Source organism: Poromitra crassiceps (assembly GCF_964638095.1).
Source record: "Poromitra crassiceps genome assembly, chromosome: 16".
Classification (NCBI taxonomy): Eukaryota; Metazoa; Chordata; class Actinopteri; order Beryciformes; family Melamphaidae; genus Poromitra; species Poromitra crassiceps.
The window spans coordinates 10,149,483-10,176,907 of NC_139645.1; the positions used below are offsets into that span (position 1 = coordinate 10,149,483).

The window sequence follows — 27,425 nt, forward strand, 5'->3', positions numbered from 1 at the left end:
CATTTTCTGAGAAACGGAAGGTCCAATCACAATGCCTATAAAAGGACTATATGTATTTTTTCACCCCGAATCCAATGCCGCCATCCATGAGTCTCTACGACTTACAGTTGTGGAGACACGTCCGCCCAGCCTGCAGGACTACAGGAGAGAGATAGAGGACAGGAGATACGTCCGCCCTGCCTGCAGGACTACAGGAGAGAGATAGAGGACAGTGGGGGGTTGGGGGTTTCAAGTCACTGACCAAACACTCTATTTCAGTGATTGCTGTCAGAATAGAGCCATTTAACACTTATTTTAACACAAAAACATCACTGAATGCAGCTTTAACCAACACCCATGTAGGGCCATGGCAGCTGTCGGGAGAGTTTACTTTGCAGATCTCTTTTCATACAGAATTGCAGGACTGTTGGCAGCACACTATTTGGATGCAACGGTGGAGATGCAAGATATGAAAAATGAAGCGTTTTGAATGTTTTTGCTTCAGAACCTCTGGGACTTCCTGCAGTAGCTCATCAGCTCCCTGAAGGAACTACTGTTAGATCTCTGCTTTTTCATTAAGGGCCTGTTGTTTGCCTACAGGAAAATAATGAAATGATATAACGCTATTTGGTACATTGATAGACTGTATATTGTTACATTGTAACCAAATGGTGTGATTTCAATACTTAAGCTGCGTTCACACCGACCTACTAAAGTTTTTCGCTGGCGTCGAGTTTACATACAAAGTCAATGCAAACGAGCGACTGAGCGTATATTCACCTGGGAGAAAAATCGCTGGGAGTCCGAGCGGCAGAGACAGAGCAATAGGGAGAAAATACGCTCGTCGCCCCAGATGAAATATCCCAACTCGAGCGAAAATACGCTGGCATCAGTCGCTCGCTGTTCAATGCTGATTGGCTGCCGTGTGAGAGCGATTTAAGGATCACACTGGCTTGGAACAAACCGCTGGTTTATTGTGTGGCAACAAACCGCATTGACAGGCTGACAGCTGACATGAAGTGAAGTCTGTACTACCGGTATGTAGCTCGCATTAGGAGCACGCTGATAGGCTTTAGCTTGTAAACAATGACGGTGGCTCATAGTGGACAAATATCATGACATTGCGTAACGTTATAACCCCCGGCCCACATGTCCGTCAATTCGTGTGCCTGTTGATGAGCGATTTAAACAGAGCGACAGAGCGATTCCAAAGGGTTGAATCAAGCGACAGAGCGAAAAATAAATATCTTGGTGTGAACACAGCTTTACAATTCACTTTACCCTGCAGCATCCACCACTAGCTATAGTTGGGTCCTGTGTCTGAAATCAACTTCTTGGCTCACCTGCCAAAAGCACTGGTCAACTAAAAAGGAAATACATGTCAAGGAGAATTTTTACTGGCCAAAATAATGAATATTAAATCATTAATTCACAAAATAATTAATAAATATGCATCATTTACACGTTACCCTACTGGTTTTTAATTCTATTTTCATGTCAGAATGAGGTCCTGTGTGTTAATTTAAAACTTGGTCACTGACTTAAACAATGGATCATTTTCTGTCTCGTCATTTTTCTTGTTGTTTAAGATGCAGAGCAGAGGTGTCAAACTCAATTTCATCCCGCACCACATCAGCATTATGGTTGACCTCAAAGGGCCGGTTGTAAATAAATGTAACACGATATAAATGTATCTAGCCTACTTGTTATTATATTACATACTTGTTTTACCAATAATTACCATTATTGATTTATTCACCAAGGCCAAGTTCACTGGCATATGGCACTTGGTGGGAGGAGGTCGTTTTGGACCTGGGTTAGGTCAGTAGAGCCCTCCCTTCAACCTGGAGTTGAGCTTGTGTTTGGCTCTCATCTCTCCCCCCCCACCCCCCCCCACCCCGCAGGCGTCCTGAGTGAGCGTAAGAAGGTCACCCTGGGCACCCAGCCCACGGTGCTGAGGACCTTCAGGTCCCTGTCCACTTCCAACGTCTTCGCCTGCTCTGACCGGCCCACTGTCATCTACTCGTCCAACCACAAGCTGGTTTTCTCCAACGTCAACCTCAAGGAGGTCAACTATATGTGCCCACTCAACTCTGAGGGCTATCCCGACAGGTCAGCGCCACCACTCTTCACACAGGAGTTCATAAACATGCAAACTTCGCTGCTTCGGTTTTGATCTTTGAGCAGAGACAGTTGACTCAGATATGTTTTCTGTTGATTACTGAAAATCATCTAATGACATTTTGTTTAGTTGCAGGGAGTTTGTATGTTTTAGTATTTTCCCCCTTTCATTAATGCGTTGTGTCTTTGACAGTCTGGCTCTAGCCAACAACAGCACGCTGACCATAGGCACCATCGACGAGATTCAGAAGCTCCACATCCGCACTGTTCCCCTCTATGAGTCTCCCAGGTCAGTTACCTTCTCAAATATTGAGTTATCATTACATTGCTGTCCAAAATGTCTTTACCTGTGTGTTTCTGCTTGGTTTTGGTTTTACCAACAATGTCCCTCTTTGTGGATTTGTTCTGTGGATGCCTTTACATCTGTTGAGTGATTTTATTTTTATGTATTATTTATTTTTATCTCTTGCTTTGCTTGCGCCTGAGATCGCTTCTTTTTTTCTACTCATAGGCATAGGGCATGACTCAGCTGTTGTTGCATAAGTTATTGAAAGACTTATTGTTTTCTTGAAAACTGAAAACAATCTATCCGTGCGCCTTGTTTTGTTCACCGATGTCCTCTCCGTGTTTAATATGTCCTCTGTACCTTTTCTCATCTCTATTCTCTTCTCTGAAACCCCGCCAGGCGAATCTGTTACCAGGAGGTGTCCCAGTGTTTCGGGGTGCTCTCCAGCAGGGTGGAGATCCAGGACGTCAGTGGTACCACCTCTGCCGTACGCCCCAGCGCTAGCACTCAGGTAAGCTCCGTGCTCTGCTTTGGTTGCTAACTGCCAACCCATGGTTTTGTTTGTTTTCTTGTACTTATCTAACCAGGTGAGTAAGAACATATTATTTATTACATGGACTGGCAGGCAGCTTGTTCTTGTCCTGTTAGACACCTAGAAGCTCTATCGGAGCGGTTAGGATTTTAAGTGCCGTGCTCCTGGGCATTTCAGTGGCATTTTGTCAAAGGTGGTGGAGAGAGCAGCTCTCCTTCAAATCCCCCTCCTAGATCTTCTCACACAGCCAGGATGTAAACCTTCAGGCTTTTGTGTACCAGTCCACTGTCAACAACAGTGTGAGTAATGTGAGGAGCATGCTCCAACATCAGCCTTCACTTGGAGCCTTGCTGACGGCAGCTTAGACCTATATACTCTTAACGTTAGACCTATATACTCTTAATGTTAGACCTATATACTCTTAACGTTAGACCTATATACTCTTAACGTTAGACCTATATACTCTTAACGTATTAGACCTATATACTCTTAACGTTAGACCTATATACTCTTAATGTTAGACCTATATACTCTTAACGTTAGACCTATATACTCTTAACGTTAGACCTATATACTCTTAACGTTAGACCTATATACTCTTAACGTTAGACCTATATACTCTTAATGTTAGACCTATATACTCTTAATGTTAGACCTATATACTCTTAACGTTAGACCTATATACTCTTAAACGTTAGACCTATATACTCTTAAACGTTAGACCTATATACTCTTAACGTTAGACCTATATACTCTTAACGTTAGACCTATATACTCTTAACGTTAGACCTATATACTCTTAATGTTAGACCTATATACTCTTAATGTTAGACCTATATACTCTTAACGTTAGACCTATATACTCTTAAACGTTAGACCTATATACTCTTAACGTTAGACCTATATACTCTTAACGTTAGACCTATATACTCTTAACGTTAGACCTATATACTCTTAACGTTAGACCTATATACTCTTAACGTTAGACCTATATACTCTTAACGTTAGACCTATATACTCTTAACGTTAGACCTATATACTCTTAACGTATTAGACCTATATACTCTTAATGTTAGACCTATATATTCTTAACGTTAGACCTATATACTCTTAACGTTAGACCTATATACTCTTAACGTTAGACCTATATACTCTTAAACGTTAGACCTATATACTCTTAACGTTAGACCTATATACTCTTAACGTTAGACCTATATACTCTTAACGTATTAGACCTATATACTCTTAATGTTAGACCTATATACTCTTAATGTTAGACCTATATACTCTTAACGTATTAGACCTATATACTCTTAACGTTAGACCTATATACTCTTAACGTTAGACCTATATACTCTTAACGTTAGACCTATATACTCTTAATGTTAGACCTATATACTCTTAACGTATTAGACCTATATACTCTTAATGTTAGACCTATATATTCTTAACGTTAGACCTATATACTCTTAACGTTAGACCTATATACTCTTAACGTTAGACCTATATACTCTTAAACGTTAGACCTATATACTCTTAATGTTAGACCTATATACTCTTAACGTTAGACCTATATACTCTTAATGTTAGACCTATATACTCTTAACGTTAGACCTATATACTCTTAACGTTAGACCTATATACTCTTAACGTTAGACCTATATACTCTTAACGTTAGACCTATATACTCTTAATGTTAGACCTATATACTCTTAATGTTAGACCTATATACTCTTAACGTTAGACCTATATACTCTTAATGTTAGACCTATATACTCTTAACGTTAGACCTATATACTCTTAACGTTAGACCTATATACTCTTAACGTTAGACCTATATACTCTTAAACGTTAGACCTATATACTCTTAACGTTAGACCTATATACTCTTAAACGTTAGACCTATATACTCTTAATGTTAGACCTATATACTCTTAACGTTAGACCTATATACTCTTAACGTTAGACCTATATACTCTTAACGTTAGACCTATATACTCTTAACGTTAGACCTATATACTCTTAACGTTAGACCTATATACTCTTAAATGTTAGACCTATATACTCTTAATGTTAGACCTATATACTCTTAACGTTAGACCTATATACTCTTAACGTTAGACCTATATACTCTTAACGTTAGACCTATATACTCTTAACGTTAGACCTATATACTCTTAATGTTAGACCTATATACTCTTAATGTTAGACCTATATACTCTTAATGTTAGACCTATATACTCTTAATGTTAGACCTATATACTCTTAATGTTAGACCTATATACTCTTAATGGTAGACCTATATACTCTTAACGTTAGACCTATATACTCTTAACGTTAGACCTATATACTCTTAACGTTAGCTTGACCAGGGGGTTGCAGGGGAGTCCCTAGCAAAATGAGTAAATTGTGTGATTTCACTATGATTTCAGTGACTATAAGTTAGCCCAAGGAGAGAATATAGTGCATAATATACATGGTAATAGATTGAACTCTCTCCTGTTATCTGCCCATCTATATTATATTATACTTTCGCTGTTCGCGTCAGCTTTTCTTCATGTTTTCCGTTTTAATGTGACAGCAAGCAAGGAAGAACAGGCCATTTCTTTCTTTTTCACTATTTCACCGACTCGAGCAGTACATCGCTGTGATGAGACGCTTTGAACGAAGTTCAAATTAAAATGTATTTAAATATCATCTTCCGTTAAAATCCCGCTCAACATAATCCCCTCCTCAGCCGATGTGCTGCCATTGCCAAGGAATAAATAAGGACAATGAGATTCCAGTTCCAAGCGCAGAATAGCAGGCACCCATTTACCAAGAGAGACCCACTTGGAGAACAAATGAAAAAGTTCTGTCGGCCAGGTTTACCATGTGTTCCGTCCACTCGCCTTGGCTCGATATCGCCCCCAGGGGGAACGAGGATGCGGCGCGCTTCCATCTGTGCTGTATTTATTGCTTTGTGCAGACAACAGGAGAGTCTGAGCCTCTCTCTCACACACTTGACGGCCGTAGTTTCCAGAACGATGTTCACCGGATTTTCATCGTTGCACATCTGCCGCTCTACAGACGGTGCCGACAGTGCTATTATAGAGAGCCAAAGAGGAACGTCACTTCCTGCTTCAGCACTGTACCAGAGATTTTCCTCCGCCATTTATTTTCCCATAGACATTTCGTAAAACGCTTATAGAAATAGTTGTACTTGTTCAAACCAAACGGTTCAGATATATTTAGAAACAGGAGAGATCGCATAACATTTCACTCGGACCAAAGCGTAAAAAAAATGCGGGTTTAAAGAAAATATTTTTCCGATTTGTTTTTGTTTCCGAGTTGTTTTTTTAAGTTTTGGTCTGAGTGAAATGTTCTATGGTCTCTCCCGATTCTAAATATAGCTGAACCGTTTGGTTTGACCAAGTACAACTATTTTTCATAAGCAGTTTACGAAATGTCTATGGGAAAATAAATTGCGGAAGAAAATCTCTGGTGCAGTGCTGAAGCAGGAAGTGACGTTCACTTTGCCTCTCTATTGAGCTCAAGCCGAAACGGAGAGATTTGTTTTGCTGTCTCCCCCCGTGAGAAGGCACTTATTAGCCTTGGCTTTGTCTTTTACCATCATCCCTCTCTCCCATCCTCTGCACCTCCAGGCTCTCTCCAGCAGTGTGAGCTCCAGCAAGCTCTTTCCCAGCAGCACCTCTCCCCACGAGACCTCCTTCGGTGAGGAGGTGGAGGTCCACAGTCTCCTCGTTGTGGATCAGCACACCTTTGAAGGTGAGACAGCTGGATGTATCATTTACATTTGAGCGCACTTGGCTTTCATGTGGAGTGTCTGATGGTAATAAATACGGTGTTCAACTTCACCCGTAGAATCTTAACGCGACACAGTACTGTGCAAAAGTCATAGGCACTCTGTTTATTATTTATTTTTCTTGTGCTTTAGTGCGTCAGTAGACACAGACTCAGGCTCTTTATAGTACATTTTTGATATTTAGAACGTTTTCATTTAATTATTTTTTCAACGAGCCAGATCTGCTCAAGGCTTCCTCCTCGTTAAAGAGGTCTTTCCTTGCCGCCATCGCTAAGTGCTGCTCTTGTTGTTGGGAAATAGTTTGAATTGCCTCATGACCTGCAGTAAAATAGCTGGTGATGTGAGAATTGTTTCAATTGTCTGGTCTAAAATAAAGAGCCTGGTCTATTACCTGCTCTATTTGTGAAGCGCCTTGAGAGAACTCTTGTAATTTGGCGCCATATAAATATAAAATTGAATGATTGATTGATTGAAAACATCTTCACTTTGCTGTTTTTTCTTCTTTTACCTGTGCTTAAGACTTTTGCACAGTACTGTACAAGCCCCTAGTCTCCACACATTAGTCACTAAATTAAGTATTCCAGGATCGTTGTGCAAACTAGGAATATATTTATTTGACACTGCCTGCTGGGTCACACTGTCACACATCAATTCAAACTTCATAACAAAGGAAAAGAACAGAGATGTGTTATCGTATCAACTGACAGATGTATTGTGCTCTTAACCCATTGATACCTGATGCAGCATTTGTGTGTGTATCCCTTTAAGACCGCGAACCGCGTTAACGCGGTTCGCGGTCTTAAAGGGATACGCACACAAATGAGGGATATACACGCAAATGCTCCATCAGGTATCAATGGGTTAACACACTTCAGTTTCATTATATATTTGTGTTGTGCAGAAGCGGGCACTCAAGTCACATGACTTTGACTAGAGTCATATAATTTTAATTGCTTGAGACTTGACTTGGTTTCTTCTTGTGAGTTTCGCTATTAAAAATATATTGCATTGAAAAGTCCAAGATATTAAGTTTTCTTCAAGATATGAAATAATGCTGGAGTCTTGCGTTGCTCCGACCTGACAACCTGGTTGGTTGGTATTCTACATTGAGACTTTGGTGAAGTTGTGTTTGTCTCACATCTGGCGTTGTGTCCCTCTGTTAGTCCTCCATGCCCATCAGTTCCTGCCCAGCGAGTACGCCCTCAGCATGGTGTCCTGCCGTCTGGGCCGGGACCCGTCCGTCTACTTCATCGTCGGCACCGCCATGGTTTACCCGGAGGAGGCGGAGCCCAAGCAGGGACGCATCATCGTCTTCCACTACACGGACGGTCCGTAGCCAGGCTTTCCCTCTCTCTCTCTCCTACACGCACGCTGTCTCTGTGTTGCTTCTCTAGCTCTCATCCAGTTTCTCTGTTTTCATCGGCCATTCGTTTTGTCTTGCTCTCTTTTCTCCTTCACTCTCTTTCACGTTGTCTTTCTTCTCTCCTGCTCTCTCACTCACGGACACTTCGTCCTGCCGTGCTCCTGTTCCCCACCGCACTTCATCATCTCTTATCTCATGTGTTCTGTGCTCGGCTCGCCAGGCCTTACCCGTTCTGCGTCTTTCCTTTCATACTCTGTCCTTCTCAAGGTGTATCACTCACACTTTTTTACTTTACTCATTCTAAAACCATTTTTTTCCCTGATTGCCTCCCTACTCCATTTCACTGCCGCATCTGTGTGTCGCTCCTTTGACAAGCGGTACACCATTCCCCACCTCACCCGGCAAGATCTTGTAGTTGCTACTTTAGTTTGACATTGAGCGTGTAACACCTTGAATGCTAACTGAACAGTGACTGACAGACATTGCGCTCTGTCTCTTTTCTCCAGGGAAGCTCCAGACAGTGGCTGAGAAGGAGGTGAAGGGAGCTGTCTATTCTATGGTGGAGTTTAATGGCAAACTGCTGGCCAGCATCAATAGCACAGTGAGTGGCTACGTGTGTTTTCTGACACAAACCTGACTATTCCAAACATGAGCTAGCTGTTGTGCAATATGTTTATGTGCCATTATGTTTGTAGACTTGCAGAATATAATTGCAGCCTCGACACTGAATTTGCATCTAGATACGCAAATTAAGTTAGGAAGTATATATTTAATTTTATATTTGGGCTGAAAGACATGAACACATTTTTTTATTGCGATTATTTGACATCAGTGATGTCACAAAATGCACAATTGCTCAAGTGACATCACTGATGACATCACTTCCAGTTGGGTGACATTACTTCCATGACCTCATCAGTGATTTCATAAGAGCAATTGCGATGTCATCAGTGATGTGAAGTTGTGACATCATCGGTGATGTCATAAGAGCATGAGAGCCCGCCCAGCGATATATAAAAGGGAGCAAGTGGGCACTGTTTCAATTTTTGTCCCACTGATGATGTCACAATGTCTATGACATCATCAGTGATGTCATCAGTGACATCATTATTGACCAAAACCATCTTGTGACATGACCTGATGATCTCATAGGCACTGATGATGTCATAGGCATTGTGACATCATCACTCGATGTCACTCGAGCAATTGTGATGTCATCAGTGATGCAAAGTTGAGCAATTGTGTGCCGCGCATGCCAATAGAGCTGGCGAGGTCGCTGCGTATGCGAGCTGCAGTGTGGGCGTAGCGAGCCCGCTAGGAATGGAGCGTGCGATGCCTAGTTTAACCAAAATCCCCATACAAAAATCACATTGCCATTTAAACGTATGAGCCTTGAAGTCCTAATACTGGACTCATTCCTGCACTACTCTCTTCTATATTCTGGCTGGTGCTCATTTTGGACCCTGAGCAGATGCCCTCAAACTGTCAGTCAGGACTTAGAGGGCTGTATAATCAGTGAGGGATCTTCATATCCAAAGTGATGGCAGTATGGAACCAAAATGTCAATCAGTTCATCCTATACGGATGGAGCTCATCGTAGATAGATCCTCTACCAGGGCGGATTGTGCCCAAAAGGAAACTGTCCCTCACCATGCCTGTCGATTCCAGGTCCGCCTGTACGAGTGGACGGCCGAGAAGGAGCTGAGGACCGAGTGTAACCACTACAACAACATCATGGCCCTCTACCTGAAGACCAAAGGAGATTTCATCTTGGTGGGAGACCTGATGCGCTCCGTTCTGCTGCTGGCCTACAAACCCATGGAGGGCAACTTCGAGGAGGTAAGATGGGACATCAAAGACGATTTGGAGAAAATAACCAAGCATGAACTGCAAACAGTTTGCGGAATGGTTAGTGGGTGTGCTGTGCCAATCAGAGTTTGTGAAAAGGCAGCTCAGGGTTTTCGCAAGGGACCAATGTATCCGCCCGAATCTAACGTTAGTTAATCGAGTCGAGAGAACACAAGAAAACACATCTCCGATTTGAATAAATGCCTTCAAAGCAGAGTGCTGTTCACATTTCAAAGTAATTGGTATTTTTAATCGATTTAAAGCAGCCTCGATAGCAGCGTCTGTCTCGTCTATGGCGGCCGCCATTGTTGTTATTACTCCTCGTTACACTTGACAACGGCATTAGTTCCGCCTGTTTTGCTGTTTATTGGCGCTCCCCCTCGGCGCTGATTGGCTAATCGTTTGTTCAAACGAGGAAAACGCTGTTGCAAATCATGATGCCACATCAGAAGCAGCCAAAACTCTACTCAGTGGAGTGAGTGGTAGACCAGGGGTGTCAAACATATGGCCCGGGGGCCAGAACCGGCCCGCCAAAGGGTCCAATCCGGCCCACAGGATGACTTTGCAAAGTGTGAAAATTGCACTGATAAGTCCTTCAATCGAATTTTACATGCTCAGGATTTGACACCTGATAGTGATGCGCTTGTGAAGGCTAAGAGGTGCCAGGTTTCAGGAGCAAGTTAAACCAGTGGTTCTCAAATTATTTCACATGAAGGACCCCTAAACTGACAATGATTAGAACACGGACCCCCATTTGATAGGATTTTGTCCCATGGTCCCCATATGATAATAACATTAATGCTTTTAGATGTTTTATTACAGAAAGTGTATAAAACGCATGATCAAATTAGTCATTGTGTTACTTATGAATGGAATTATAGCTAAAATTACCGCCCTTTTGGCTGGGGACCCCCTGGAACCCCCTCAACGACCCCTAGGGGCCCCCATACCACTGAGTTAAATAACCTAAGTAGCCATTTCATGTTTTCTGTATTAATCACTAAATGGTCAACTTTTTTCATTGCCCTAGAATATAGAGAAGAATTGATTGCACAGTTGCCCTCAATTGTAATGCACAGTTACAGACAGTAGGGCATAATGTTAGAGTTGATAGTATTAGAATAGGCCTATGGTAGTTGAGATAACCCTATGAGAAACCATGTTCTTAAAATATACCTGTAGACCCTAATTCTTTACGCCAAAATAAATTGGGAACATTTTGAGTTTTTGTTATTTATCGGTTATTATGCATTGATTTTCTTTGTCTGTCCCACTTGAGACCAAAGTGGGTCCCATGTGGCTCGTGGAACCAAAATGAGCGTGACACCCCTGGTCCAGATCCAGGTCCCATGTGGCTCGTGGAACCAAAATGAGCGTGACACCCCTGGTCTAGATCCAGACAAGATAGAAGAAGTAGAACACATTATTGCACAAATGGCGACGGTTTCCACTGAGAGATTAAAAGGACAACTTTTTCAGCCCCAATCGTGTTCTCCGTCTTCTGTCCTATATACACCTCCCCCCTGTCCGTCTTCTGTCCTATATACACCTCCCCCCTGTCCGTCTTCTGTCCTATATACACCTCCCCCCTGTCCGTCTTCTGTCCTATATACACCTCCCCCCTGTCCGTCTTCTGTCCTATATACACCTCCCCCCTGTCCGTCTTCTGTCCTATATACACCTCCCCCCTGTCCGTCTTCTGTCCTATATACACCTCCCCCCTGTCCGTCTTCTGTCCTATATACACCTCCCCCCTGTCCGTCTTCTGTCCTATATACACCTCCCCCTGTCCGTCTTCTGTCCTATATACACCTCCCCCCTGTCCGTCTTCTGTCCTATATACACCTCCCCCCTGTCCGTCTTCTGTCCTATATACACCTCCCCCCTGTCCGTCTTCTGTCCTATATACACCTCCCCCCTGTCCGTCTTCTGTCCTATATACACCTCCCCCCTGTCCGTCTTCTGTCCTATATACACCTCCCCCCTGTCCGTCTTCTGTCCTATATACACCTCCCCCCTGTCCGTCTTCTGTCCTATATACACCTCCCCCCTGTCCGTCTTCTGTCCTATATACACCTCCCCCCTGTCCGTCTTCTGTCCTATATACACCTCCCCCCTGTCCGTCTTCTGTCCTATATACACCTCCCCCCTGTCCGTCTTCTGTCCTATATACACCTCCCCCCTGTCCGTCTTCTGTCCTATATACACCTCCCCCCTGTCCGTCTTCTGTCCTATATACACCTCCCCCCTGTCCGTCTTCTGTCCTATATACACCTCCCCCCTGTCCGTCTTCTGTCCTATATACACCTCCCCCCTGTCCGTCTTCTGTCCTATATACACCTCCCCCCCCTGCCGTCGAGTGTCCATAATGATTTGAGAGAGAGAGGGAGGATAGATGAAGAGATTAAGAGTGTGATGAGTCACACACACCACAGAAGGCACGCATGCTGTCTCCGCTCCACACAACAAGTGAGAGATCAAAGCACTAGAAACATGCAGACTGGAAGATGTGTTGGACTGCTGGAGAATTTTGGATTGTATTAAAAAGCAATTTTTTGACATCTCACCACCAGAAACTGTGTCCGTAGAATTCAAATCAACATCTCCTCTTACGCATGGATGTTTTGGCAATTATAATCACTATAAAAAGTGTTATGAAGGCTGTTGACTTAGGTAAACTGATTGGAATGCATTGCTGCACTTTGTGAGTACATAATTTTCTTATTGAAATCCTTAATTATCCTTCATTCTTAACACGTTCACTGCCATTGACGAGATATCTCGGCTTACAAAATCCAACGGTTGACTGCCAATGACGAGATATCTCGGCTTAAAAAAAAAAAAAAAAAATTTGACGGTGGGACGTGGATCAACGCCCCCCACGTCTCCTATAAAATTATTGGAGCCACCGAACGTGTACAACCCATTCCACCGACCCACTAAGTGGCGACAGTGCTCTCCACACTAGAAAAAGCAGAGCCAAAACTGCAGGGGAACGCGCGATGAAACCATTCTCATACTGTAGAATGGATTGGCGAAACGCTTTCGCTTTCGCGCTGATTGCTGGCGGTGAGGGATTGCAAATTTGCATAATAGATTACGGGTGGAACACACTTTGAAACACGCAGCATAAATAAGACCAGAATCGCAAAAGCTTCATCAAAGCTCTCAACCGAAACCGCAAGAAACAAGCGAGCCCATCCAGACTTGCCCAGCGGCCGCCAGCAGACAGGAGCAGCAGCAAAGCAGTGAGCCTGGTGACGCGAGGTTACAGCAGCAACAGAAACGAGCTTGTGACACGCCCGCTGCAGCCAAGAAGAACACACACGGAGGGAGGAGTTTGAAGGAGAGGGGTGTTTCCTGCTGTTATGGAGGAAATTACTGTTCAAAACTATTGTTTAGATGTCTGACGTCTTACTGATGCCAAAAATGAATGGTTAAAGTGACTGTTCTATCGAATTTCACAAAAAGCTATTTATCTAAGCTTAAATTTTCAGACGCTGAAACCATGCTGTATTCAAGTGCTAATGCCATTGCCTACATAACTACTAACTCTACAAACTAACTCTTTTAGACAGAGAAAGCACACATTCTATTAGTTCTTTTGAGATATTTTGTGTTCACAAAATCTTAGCAGAAAAGAATCCTCGGGTCTTGAAAGATGAGCCAGAATCCTCAAAAAACCCCTCTGGCAGAAGCTACCTACAGTAAAAAAAAAACGGCTGGCAGTGAATGTGTTAATGAATTCAGAATGAATGAATGGCGGCGTGCACAAAGCACTATACCACTTTTTGCACAGCTGATTCTCGTGCTCAACAGAATATGTCCTACTGGAAACACTTTTGGTATACTGTATACATTTCTGTACTTACCTTTGGGGGGGCTATATTACAATTCTATTGCATTCATGACTTTTACTGTTTTTCTGTCTTATTTTATTTCAGTGTTTTACTTCCTTTGTCCTTCTTCTTTTTTTTTTACTTGGTTTTATGTTTGATTTGAAATCGCAACCAGTCAACCGACCAGCTGCTTGCCACTTATGCTTTCAATAAGTCTCTGAAGTGAGTTGATGTGGTGGATAATACACACTCACTTTCTAACTTAAACACTGAGAACAGAAATGAATAAATATGGGGTAAGATGTCAGTGGAATTGGTAACAAGGTGCTCGGAAGAGGAAGAGAAAGGGACGGTAAACAGTGGGACGCCCTGGGGGCGCCTGGAGAACATATGGCTGTTGAGACAGTCAATTTTGAACAGGTTGTACTTTGTAACGTGGAGGCATATGCCTTGTTCCAATGGTTTATTTCAGAGATTTAAGATGAAGCTCACACTCTGCTCAGTGAGCATACATAATGGATGGAGACAAGGGGGTGGTGCATCCTTGCGTTGGCCCTGTACCAAATTGTTCTTAACTATTTCACCCGGGACATATTCGATGTATTTTGTTTTGGGTCATTAGATTGCACGTGACTTCAATCCCAACTGGATGAGCGCCGTGGAGATCCTGGACGACGACAACTTCCTGGGTGCGGAGAACGCCTTCAACCTGTTTGTCTGCCAGAAGGACAGGTGAGCAGCCGAGCGGAGAGAAGCCAGCAGGGGTCTTCAGTACGTCTGGAGACTTAAGGATGAGACAACCGCTATTACTATAGATCACAATACAAAACAATAACTATTCTGCCACCGCCGGTCTCCTCTGTCATCATCAATGTTTTATCATCCGCAAAAGCGGGGGGGCGCTCTAACAAACGGTTACATTTTATGTTGCCGACTGAGTTAAAGTAAATACAGCCCGGTAGCACTTTGTTTTACACACATTTGACTTATATGCTTTGGTTTGGATTAGTGTTGTTCAGGACAATACTCACCTTTTCTATCTATAAGCTAAAGCAGCAGTTTATCATTTGTTTTTTTAAGAAAAAAGTCTTGTGATAGATTTTTTTGAGCCTATAGATACACAGATATGCTGTACAGTATAGATATAGATATATAGAGATAGACAACGTTTAGTAGTACTACTGTTAGTATAGAAGTGTGGCACATAGATAGTCTTTGTGACATCGTTCTTAGTTGTTTGGAAATGAGTCCGACTGTGCCTTCTGCCGCTCGAGCGCGCCGCTCACTTCAGTCTGTTCAGTCTTAGATAAGTATTGATTTCAGGGAAGCAAAATGCAAATGTTTGCGTTTACAATCATGTCACAACTTGTTATCTACCTCATGCATCAGCTCTCACCACTCAGTGCCTCTGACCTTTATTTCTTTGTCTCATCTCTCTTTCTCTCTTTCTCTCTCTCTGCACTTTCTCACCTTTTTGATCCAACATTTTCTGACCTTTTCAAATGTGTGATATCTACTCCTCTTATTTTCTTTTGCCTTGCCAAATCTCTCTCTCGTCGCCTCCAATTTCTTTCTTTACCTTCTACATTATGTTTGTTTCTCTCCTGATCTGAAATTCGCCTCTCTCCACCCCTCTGCCTCCCGCATCTTCCACCCCTGTAACTTTCTTAACCCACCCTCCTCTCTGTTTTGGGTTCTCCCTCCTCCCCAGCTCCTAATATCTCTCTATCCGGTTCTCTCCCTCTGTCCGCCCAGTGCGGCCACCACAGATGAGGAGCGGCAGCACCTCCAGGAGGTGGGGGTGTTCCACCTCGGGGAGTTTGTCAACGTCTTCTCGCACGGCTCGCTGGTGCTGCAGAACCTGGGCGAGAGCTCCACGCCCACCCAGGGCTCCGTGCTCTTCGGCACCGTCAACGGCATGATCGGTGAGCACAGGGACACACGCGCACACAGGAAATGCATCATCAGGACATCCCCGGGGGGTTCAGCCGTCTCAGTGGTGCCCCCTAGGGGTTAGGAACCCCCAGGAGGTTGCGACATAATGTTAGAGCAGGGATGTTCAACTATATTGTTCAGGGGGCCCCATTGTCACAAAGCTAAGTTCCCGGGGGCCGGATATTTCCCTGAGCTGTTGGTCTTTAAGTATAGATGAGCTATGAACACTTGACACAACGCGGCCCCACTTTTTCCAAAACTTTTATTTTGCTACATTACAAAGGTAGCTTAGTCATACCCTCATGGTCCATGTATTTTTGGTCATTCCATTTTCTATTCAGAGACAGAAATAAAATCAAATAAATCCACAAATGAACAAATTGAAAAGAAGGCATTTTCCATGTTGCTGGTCAGAAGGACTGGATTTTCTCGTTATCACTCGTGAAACAGAAGACGAAGTAGTCAAACGCAAACAAATGAAAAAGTCAATTTTGGCAACAGCTGTAGTCTTTGTGCGTCAGAGCAGAAGGAGTGAGAGGCAGACAGACAGACAGAGAGAGAGAGAGAGAGAGAGAGAGAGAGAGAGAGAGAGAGAGAGGCAGACAGACAGACAGAGAGTGAGGTGTCCTGAGTGGGCACTAAACACAACACATTGCCCTGCCAAGCAATCAAACACAACCTCAAGGCACATTTGTTAGTTGGCCTAATTAGCTGAGATGATTGACTTATTACATTTGTTTGTTAGTAGGACTACTTATCTGAAAGGATTCATTACCGTTGCAGTCGAGCTGCCATACAGTAGTAGCTCAACTGACATGTGGAGCAGAAAGATCTCTCCATGAATGCCTCCTTCTCTCTTTGGCTTTCAGGCTGTGACATGCGTTTCAGCACCAGTGACAGAGCAGAGAGAGAGAGAGAGAGAGCAAGCAAGCGAATCAGCTGATTCACATGCAGCGCTCTAAAACGCTTGACCCGATTTAAACTATTATTATTATTATTATTTAACAGAATTGATTGGCGGGCCGGAGTTGGCCGGCAGTCCAGCAGTTGAATAGGCCTCAAACCTCAAATAGGTTTGAGGCGTGTGCCACGTAACCGCGATAGTCCCGTGGGTTTGAGTCCAGCCCTTTGTCACACATGTCATCTCCTCCTCCTCTCTTCCCACTTTCCTGTTCCCCTCAATCCTGCTGTCCCTTATGGCAGAGAGGCCATAAGAATCATCTAAAAAAAGAAAGGAAAAGACGTTGTCACTGTCTGGTGAAAATCTCTTTAAGATGTCAACTCTTCAAGAACCAAGAAAAACTGCCTCTTTTTTCAGCTTGGCTGCCATGCGTTTTCAAAGTTTATCCAGTGAGTTTTGAAAGGCTTTCAAAAGGGTGAGGGTGTTAGATTTATTTATTTTTCCAACCCATACAGGAGCATGGAATCCTCCATCTGAAGTTAAAACATGAAAATCGGCTAATCGAAATCGAATAAATATATAATTGTCAATTCTATAAGAAGTGACCAACAAAACATGTTTTGACCCTTTTTGAGTTGTACATCCACAAGTATACAGTCAAATATGGTTGTCATCACAAGCAATATAATGTCGCCACCTACATAATCATTTACACTTTTCACACATACCGGTACACACATACAAAAGGACACACTTATCACACACACACACACACACACACACACACACACACACACACACACACACACACACACACACACACACACACACACACACACACACACACACACACACCAACCAGAACAAATTAGAACGAAACAACAAGATAAAAAAAAAAAGTTAATTGAATTTTACAGCATTTATGAATGGTGGGTGATTTTTGCTACTCCACTCACTCAGTAAATTGAATTCCATATCATGTGAAATTGTTTCTCTTTATTGCTGTCCTCTTGACATTGTCGTCTCGATACTCAAGTAATATTTCAATAATGTTTTCCATTTTCGGGTGCTTCTTTATTTTCCAATTTTGCAATATTGACTTCTTATATAAACTAATGATGCCAAAAGGATTTTCCCACCCAGCCGGGCATCTTATTTTCCCCAACATCTTGAAAAAGACAGGAGGACTTGTGCACAGAGTTGTGAGGTTGTCATACATCGTCGGCAGCGACATACCTCTTTTGTGGTAATATGGCATTTCAACACCTCTCCGAGGTAAACACACTGTTGCCTTCTGGTGCCGCTCAGCGCTCGACACAGTCTTTCACCAGATTCATACGCTGCAGCTGAAAACAAGCGGAGTTCTCATTTGAATGCCATGTTCTTATGGAGTCTACCAAGCATCTGCTCCCCTACTGAGCTGCCTGCCGATGTGAAAATATCCAATTGTGACATCCGACTTGGAAACACTCCAGGAAGCACAGATTCTTTTTTTCTCCTCCTTATATCATTTCAGCAAGTGCAGGAGTGTGTGAGCGTGTGCACGTGGAAAAATTCCAAATTCCAGATGCGTTTGCAGAATTAGCAGAGTGATTTCCCTCCTTCGTTTACTGATAAAACACTTGAACAGTTGCCGCCAGTTGTCAGACTCGTCTGACGAATCGTTGCAGAGACTTTCTCTTCCACTGCGTTTGTGCATTAATCTGCTGACTGCAATATGGATGACGACCTCTCGGTCCAATTAGGAAGAATCACAAACTTCTCTCAAAAGCATTAATCCGGGCGACTTGTCCCTTTCAGAGAGGAAGGTGCAGGTGACGAAATAATCGTTTTACACCCCATTACTCCGATTTAAAAGAGTCACTTTCATCCTGGCAGTAATGACGAGAAAGATGGAAAACACGGAAGCGAGGATCATTTGGAGGCGGCCTTAATTTCCCTCTCGGGCTCCCCGCGGCACCAAGCATGATTTCACCCCAGCACCTTTTGCACTCCTTTTCAAAACTCCCTCGAGGAAAGTCGAACAGGAAATGAGCACCCCGATGCTGTGTCCTAGTAAGCACTTTCCACAGCGGCCCGGCGAGTCCAAATGGGCCGCACTGCGCCCGTGAAGAGAAATATGGCTGCCATCCTTATCGGGCCTCAAGATGGTGTTCTATATGAGATGTTTTTTTGTGAGGAAACTGCCACCACACGCACAACAATTTTAAGCCAAATATCACCAAGTGGACAACTTCTCAGAGGCTTGTTTCGGTTCTGCTCCAAGTAAGCCGGAAATGGATGATTAGGGTGAGCTGACGAATAGGAGGGAAAGCACATAAGTTAATTACAGGATTTGTCTGAAAGTCTGAGTAAAAGTCTTCAAATGTCCCCAACTATCCACCTTATTTTTGGCGGCCATTTTTGCCTGATCTGCTGATGGGTGCTTCTTCCGGTGTGATCCTCCCAGCCTTGTTGCTGACAGCTTGACACCCGTCTGGGCGAACGGAGCAAATCACTATAATCAGGTCCAGCTTGGCAAAAATCTCGTCGATAAATATCCCTTTAAGAGCGCAGTGCATTCATGGGTAATCGCCTGCTGTGGCCAATATTAACCATTTCGAGTAACACTGTTTCCATACGGATCACCGGCGTTAGTTTGTTGTTTATAACGTGGCTATATTCATAACGTTTTCTATCTCGGATACGTTATTTCGAATCGCACATAGGTTACGCCAAACCCCACATAGGTTACGCCTCGAATCCCACATAAGTTACGCTAAAACGCACATACTTTACGCCCCGAATCGCACATAGGTTACGCTAAAACCACCACCGCAAAGCGTGTTGGTTTCAGGACGAAACAGACTCGAGCCACTAACGTCATCTTAAGAGCACAATATTCCTGGGATGCAAGTTTAACTAAACAGTTACATGTCCTCTGCATTCTACATAAAATTAAGATATTACGGGTTGTTTTATTTTGTATGTTACATACTTATTGACCAAGTTATGTTCAATTCAGCCAGGGTACAAGAGACTGAGTGTAGGCAGCCATCTTTTCAAATCAAGTAGAATACATTAGGAAATGGCAAGCTGCAGCAATAGTCACGTTAAACCGGACCTTGTACGCACAATTATTTTTTACAGTGGGGCATTCAAAAATAAGGTGGATAGGTGTTTCAAGTTCTGTGTTCGGCCACAGCTATGCCGTTTTATGCGCGCTCGGGCTGAAACCCTCAGGGTGTGTAAAGGGCACCCGTGCGGGTGACCCGACGGAGCTGTGTTTTTTTTATTACGCTAATTAGCTAATGATGTGATGTTGTCAACAGTGATTATGTCAAAAGTTATGTCATAAGATCGCGCACACACACACACAAGGAGGCATTGTGACGAGACTGATCAGTGATGTCATAGGGGGCACACACACAGATGATGTCATCGGTGCATAATGCGGCACACACACACAAGGAGGCATTGTGACATCACTGATGCAATAAAGCAACACACCCACGCGCGCGCGCCAATAGGGCAGGCGAGGCCACGCAGCAGCTGAGTTTCCCATCGAGCGCTGCCTAGTATGTGTGTGTGTGTGTGTGTATATACAGTATATAGTGTATATATATATATATATATATATATATATATATATATATATATATATATATATATATATATACACACACACTGTATATACTGTATATAAAATCTATCTTCATGAAACTTGCAGACACGCTTTGATTGAATATTTGAATAAATGTATTTTTCTTTATGCACAGGCATGCATTCCCCTGTTACTTTCCAACATAGGCAGTTTTGACTGATCCTTCTCACGGAGTGCAACCTGGGGAAGATGATAGAGAGAGAGAGATTGGACGAGCAGGTGGTTGATCGTGACTTTATTCTGATAGTCTCAGCAATTTATCTGCTGGTTAAAGCAAGACACTGCCCCCCCCCCCAAACTGCCCCTGGCAGCTCGTCCCCGCGCGCTCCCACAAGAGAAACAATAATCCTTTGTTCACAAGTCTGTCCAGGCATTGTTGCTGCGTACTGTCATCCTCCACGCAGGTTCTTTCCCCCAGAGCGCCAAGAGTAATGCACACACACCAGCGAGTTGACTGTTAGATTTAGCAGGAAGATGCTTTCAAAATAAAGCGACCGCACGGTGGAACGTATTGAAACCATATACCTCCCAACATCGTCACCACAACCTCCCGACATGAAACGTGCATTATGAAGAGGGCAGTCAAAACGAGTTCTCTCGATTTTAAGTGATCTTATAATGAAACTAAACTCAAATCTCCTTCCGCCTTATTGCCCGAGCAAAAGTTCAGAAAAATCCAACGTAGTATTCGGCATCTGTTGCCCCCGCGCAGCTGACGGCCACAGCGGGGTGCAAAATCTGTCGCTGTCGGCAAATTGATTCTCCGCAGGAATAAGCGACTTCAAAAAGCAGACGCCACACCAGCACGGCTCTGAACTTCCCTTTCTAAAGAGATGTGTCGTTAACCCCATGTGTCTCTGTGTGTTTGTGCTCATATTATAGGCCTGGTGACGTCCCTGTCCGAGGGCTGGTACAGCCTCCTCCTGGACCTGCAGAACCGCCTCAACAAGGTCATCAAGAGCGTGGGCAAGATCGAGCACAGCTTATATCCTTCTCCTGCTCCCCCACCTGCCAGGCACGGACAACAACCTGGTGTGGCTGTCATGTAGGCGCTAAACCTGGGGAGTGAAGTGGCAGAACAGCCCTGGCTGCTGAAATCAGCTTCCACACTTTGTGGCAGCATCTCATGCATGAAATGGCCTGTGTGAGATGGCTGTGCCGCGCTCAGTGGCATGCCGTAATTTAAAATACAGGCCAGCCACTAAGTGCTTGTCAGGAAAATCGAAGAACTCTGAAATTGAACAGCTGATGTTTTGTGGTTGGGTTGAGAAACTTTTTGTTACAGATGTTGCGAGTTCTGTTGAATAGCCACTTTAGCCAGTATTGTTCATGAGCCATTTTAATCTTAAAAGAATTTAGATTTGCTTAATAGCACTCCAGATATAATAGAAGCGTGGTGGTGTGTTAAAGGTCCCATATGATTTATTTTTCATAAGATCCAGGATTAGGCCTACAGGATGTTCTTAATTCTATTTTGCAAATGAGATTAGGTGAAGCTTTAGGATTATGTCTTCACAGGCAGAACAGTCGCAATACTGCACTCTGATTGGTTAAGGTTAAGTCCTCACATGCAGAACAATCACAATACTGCACTCTGATTGGTTAGGGTTAAGTCCTCACAGGCAGAACAATCACAATACTGCACTCTGATTGGTTAGGGTTAAGTCCTCACAGTCAGAACACTCACAATTCTGTACTCTGATTGGTTAGGGTTTTGGCCTCACAGGCAGAACAGTCACAATACTGCACTCTGATTGGTTAGGGTGAAGTCCTCACAGGCAGAACAATCACAATATTGCACTCTGATTGGCCGACAACAGCAGCTCCTCTAATTTGAGTCGAGGCTTTACGGTTCAGATGCTGGCCTGATTGGATGGATTTCAGTTATTCTTTAGTCAGGGGAGCCAATCAGGACCAAGCACATCTACTAGAGTTAGTGGGAAGCGGCCTGCAAAAAAGCCGGGATTTTAGAGGATGCAGTAGCTTTAAATTTAACCCAATCTAAATTTAAGTGTCTTTATTTAACATTTCATAACTTAATTTTCCCCAAACATGAAAACATAGACTTTTTTCTCCCAAGACTCCATATGTTACTAATGCCCTCTGCCTGTTTCTGCAAACATTAGTCATTGCATTGTTTGTCTTGCCACGCCAATAGCTGCTCACCACGCCTGAGGTCAAATACATGTTGGTGCATTTTAGAATATGATTGTGTTGCCAAAAAGCCTCTGGCCAAGCAGCTGCTAACCTGACTCCACCAGATGGGGCGGTATCGAGTTCACACGTGAAGCAACCTACATCCATCTGGCAGCGTCAGGTTAAGCAGCTGCAGCCTCTTATGGATCTTTCCTTGACTCTGCGGCACCTGGAGGTCTTTCCATACCGAGCGCAAGACGGAGCAGGCCACCGGCTTCATCGACGGAGACCTCATCGAGAGCTTCCTGGACCTCGGCCGTGCCAAGATGCAGGAAGTAGTCAGTACTCTACAGGTAGGAGCACACACACGCACCATCATACACGTTACACACACGCACCATCATACATGTTACACACACGCACCATCATACATGTTGAGCTCTAGGAAATATGTTTTTTCTTATTCTTTTTTCTGATTCCCCCCCCCCGTTTTCTCTGTACTTGGCCCATTCCCCCTTCTGTCCCGGCTCCACCCCCTCTGTCGATCCTCGGGAGAGAGAGTAGACGAGCACACGTTCCCTCCGAACCATGTCGTGTCGCCTCCAGAGCAGGCGCGAGTGCAACGACCAGGACACGTACCCTTAATCCGGCTTCCCACCCGCAGACACGGCCAATTGTGCCTGTGTGGACGCCCGACCAAGCCGGAGGTAACACGGGGGCTCGAACCTGCGACCCTGGTGTTGGTAGCACTAGGCAGGGAAGCTACCGCTGCACTTCCCGGACGACACCCCCTACGAAATATCTTCATATTTCTTTACCAGATGTGATTCTTTTTGATCAGACCGGGCAACTATTACTCCATCAAATGTGAGATCTGGGTGATATTTCGGACACCACTGCTCTCATATTCACTGCTCTCATATTCACTGCTCTCATATTCACTACTCTCATATTCACTGCTCTCATATTCACTACTCTCATATTCACTGCTCTCATATTCACGACACTTGGAAGGACGATGTTTCTTCGCATTGTGTCTGTTTATAAACACACTGATTGGCCAAATGCAGGCTTAACTCAAACGTGATATCTCAGACACCACTGGGGAGATGGTGCAGCTTTATATTTGATGTTTCAAAATATGACACTGATTGGGTGTAATGCACTGATTGGCCATAAGAGAGTGGTGTAATTAGAGGTGAAAACCTCAAACCTTCGTGACTGCTACACCCCCGCTGTGATTTTGGTGAAAATTGGAGGAATGATGGGTCTTGTTAGTGATTGGCCCAAGGGATGCCTGCATCGTTTGTAGGTTTCACTCGTTTTTTTCTTCCCAAATGGCTCCATTCATTCTCAGTTCAGCTTTTTACCTTTTTAAATACTCCACCATGCCTGTAATCACTACGTGTCTGTCTGTCTGTCTGTCTGTCTGTCTGTCTGTCTGTCTGTCTGTCTGTCTGTGTTTTAACCAAGTATTTGAACTTAGAACTGGTTGTAGTTTGTTCCATGGCTTAAAGTTCTCAACATCATTATTTGTGAGCTTGTTCTTCAATAGATAGCCCTAAAGCCTAACACTGCGAAAAAATACATCGCATCTCTTATAAGTACAGCAGAACATAACGAGACACTAAATTATAGTTTAGTTTTTATTTGAGTTCATTTACATAATATGATGAAGCATGAAGCAAAGTGATCTAAAAAAGTGATGCAATTACAATCATTTAATAACATATAAAAAAGAGATGCCGTCAATCTCCAGGCCAGATTAAGAAAAAGACACACAAAAGTGAGATTGACAACAATAACTGAGTCGAAATGGCAGTCGAAATGCCATGATGGAAAATGGCATAACAGTGAAAAATAGGTAAAATGCTCCAGTAATGTGTAATACGTACAGACGACTCCCTCCATTTCCATGTAACTATTGCGTTTGTTTACGAATGCACAGAATCTGATGTACCGGTATGTAGATTCAAGATTCAACATAGCTTTATTCTTGTAACATAAATGTTCCTTTGACAAGGCTCAAAAGTGCACGTTCAAAGACATAAACAAACACACACACACACATACTGTACATACACACACACACACACACACACACATACATACATACACAATCAAAGTACAAGCAGATCAGTGGGACTTGGGTAACGGAGGTTCAATGTTTGCGTCACTGTACCTTCTCAGATAGACGACGGCAGCGGCATGAAGCGCGAGGCCACAGTGGACGAGGTCATCAAGATTGTGGAGGAGCTGACCAGGATCCACTAGCTCCGCCCCCATCCGGACCCCCCGCCGAGTCAGGAGGAGGGTCCGGGGGAGGAGGAGGAGGGGAAAGGGGGCGGGGCGGGGAAGGGATGGGTTTGGATCTGGGTCTTTGTAAATAGTTATAAATAAACAGTGTGTTCATGTTCGTCCTTCAGACTTCAATATTTTGTCGGCCATTCAGACCATGAAGGTGCTACATACTAGTTGGGCTTCCATCCAAAATGTATCGCAAATTTTAATAGAATTTTCACAAAATCGGCAAAAGAAAATACACAATTATGCACGTTTCCATCCACTACTGTTGTGTGAATATTAGGAATCGATAAGTGCCGTTGTTTTGCGGGCCGCTCTGGCGCTCTATGAAAAACATGAAGTTTCTTGATTCTCTACAATGCTACACCATAAAATGGATTACCAGGCGCCACTCTTCAATTCAGCATACACACTGTATAGTCCACTCAGCCGTTACTGTAAGTGAGTCAAATGTCAATTCTAGAAGTGAGTAGTTTGTTAAACCCTTCAGTTAAAATGCATCATGGCAGGCGTCTAAACCTCCAAATTGTGCCTAAGTATGTGCTTATTATTGACCTTACGAGTGGAGTTAGTGTATGCCGACATGTAGAGCGCCCCCTGCTGATTTGTAACAAGCTTTCGCCATGTTTTACGGTTGGGCGTTAACTTTTACCTTTTTCCAGTAAGCAAGGCAACATAAAACTGCATGGTTTTTGAATGGAGTTTGGTTAACCGAGAGGTTCACTTAATCTGTTTCCACTGCACTTAGTCACATTTACCTTTTATCGATACAAGCCCCCCTGCCTTTCCCAATATTCAGATTTCTTTTTTTTCAGCCTTTCCATCGAAAATGCACGTGAAAACCGTTGGTTGGAAACCCACCTACTGAGGGTAGTGGTCTTCAATTAGACTCTAGATGAGGTGCGTAGCATCCTGTTGGACAACAAAAAGACCAAAGTAAAGACTTTGGTCGCTCTGTGTGTGTGTGTGCGTGTGTGTGTTTGTGTGTGTGTGCGTGTGTAAACGTGTGCGTGCATGCTTGTGTGTCTGTGTGGAATGTGTGACTAGGGAAAAACCCAGAAGTTTTTTCCCTAGTAGAAAAACACTCGGTCGTTGTTTGGCTAAATACAAAGGCGCCGAGTCTTAGCGGCAGGTTTCCGGAGTCGCTCTACACCCCCCATGGCTGTGATCACTGTTGTCGGACACAAGTTGATGATTGGACTCGACAGAGATCGATACACTTTCTAGTCAGTTTATTATTGAAGTCTGGAGTCAACCAGCTGTATAAGAAACAACACGAGCAAAATGGTAGATTTATAGGGATTTTGTCTTTGTGATGTTTCCTCCATGTTTCTTTTAAATAAAGTTTGCTTTAGTACTGTCTACACCTGTGTGTCTCGGTGTTTGCCTTCTTACTCAAAATGAGACCAACTTTATTTGGGCTTTCTATGCGATTTTACAGTTAAATTGCCTCTGGTATTCTAAATTCAACTTGGCAAGAGAACTTGCCTAATTTGCAGCCCGGTGTTTCCGACCATACCGTTATTACGCAGGCACAGCTGTCCACAGAGGAATACTTTATTTTCTGAATTTGATTCACACAATGTGGTCTGACTGCACCAGTGGCTCCTGTGGTCAAATTACTATTCTAACATAATGAAGACCAATAAACTAGAAGTTAAAAAGTGTAAAAAATGATTTATTTACAAAAACATAGTCTACAGGGCCCTTTGTTTGGTTCAGCCATTCTCACCTCTCGCTCCTAATGACTGACCACACCATTCAGACGTCTATGTAACCTCTCACAGGAAGTCTTAGATTAGAGCAGCTTACTGCAGATAGCCCCCCCTAGGTCTTGAGGGAGGTATTACAACAAGTTCTAAATTCGCTCCACACTCCCCCAGCCTTTTCCAACTCGGGGCCCACTTGAAAATGTCAAAACTTTGCGTCAACATATACGGAGGCCAAATAATGCGTTCTCACAGCACTTGTTTTTTTCCACAGTCACTAACACAGCATCTGAAACATGTTGCAGCGTTGTCAGTGTTACAGTTTTCAAGGAGCTGTCCATCAGCAATGTTTTTTGTTTTGTTTTGAATGATTTGGCGGTCCACTTGCAATACCTCCGCGGACCACCAGAGGGCCGCAGGCCACAGGTGGTTGGGAACCACTGTTCTAGAGTAGATGGAGCTGTTTGTATTTCGGCGGCAGATTCTGCTGACTGTGTGAAAAGTTGAATTGCACTTGAGCGAGGCTCCTTACAGAGTCGATGTCCTCCTTTGCCAGATTAAAACGGGATCCATCGTCTTCTGTGACAACCTTGTTATTCTGACCCAGCCGTGCGGCCCTAACAGATCTTAGGCAACCAAACAAGGGAAATCAAAAGAAAAAGGCCTACATCTCCCTGAGTCAATAAATCATTATGGGATGCATGCCAAACAGGCCTGTGCCTCCATCGCTTCTCGCGGCCTCGTCAGACCTGCTGAACACGCCGAAAATGATGATGTTGATTTTCTCCAGCGCGTCATTAAGTCCTGTCTGTCTGTCTGTGCAGAGTTCTTTTTCATCTAGAGGGAACACGGAGGCAACATGGGGAGACAGTGGAAGATATCAAAGGTCTTGCAGGCAGTTATTGGCACGGCGGCTGGTAGCAAGCCGGCTTCAAAAGGAGTTACGTCACCATTGCATCTTTGTAACTCAGTCGGGGGGTTTATGCAGTGAACTGGTCAATAACAGACCGGTCTTCTGCCAAGT

At 43.7% G+C, this 27,425-nt stretch overlaps 1 protein-coding gene across 1 annotated transcript in view; it reads left to right on the top strand.

Annotated features, from left to right (window-relative positions):
• The window catches only part of ddb1 (damage-specific DNA binding protein 1), a 57,825-nt gene extending 31,771 nt beyond the window's left edge, over positions 1–26,054 (top strand). The window contains exons 16-27 of the mRNA XM_083652693.1: positions 1,884–2,091; positions 2,294–2,389; positions 2,786–2,897; positions 6,563–6,686; positions 7,887–8,051; positions 8,593–8,687; positions 9,755–9,925; positions 14,396–14,505; positions 15,529–15,698; positions 21,135–21,237; positions 22,618–22,741; positions 24,579–26,054. Of these exons, the coding sequence (XP_083508819.1) occupies positions 1,884–2,091; positions 2,294–2,389; positions 2,786–2,897; positions 6,563–6,686; positions 7,887–8,051; positions 8,593–8,687; positions 9,755–9,925; positions 14,396–14,505; positions 15,529–15,698; positions 21,135–21,237; positions 22,618–22,741; positions 24,579–24,662 (1,562 nt within the window). The 3' untranslated portion in view covers positions 24,663–26,054. The remainder of the gene's footprint in view (positions 1–1,883; positions 2,092–2,293; positions 2,390–2,785; positions 2,898–6,562; positions 6,687–7,886; positions 8,052–8,592; positions 8,688–9,754; positions 9,926–14,395; positions 14,506–15,528; positions 15,699–21,134; positions 21,238–22,617; positions 22,742–24,578) is intronic.
• The last annotated feature ends 1,371 nt before the right edge of the window (positions 26,055–27,425 follow it).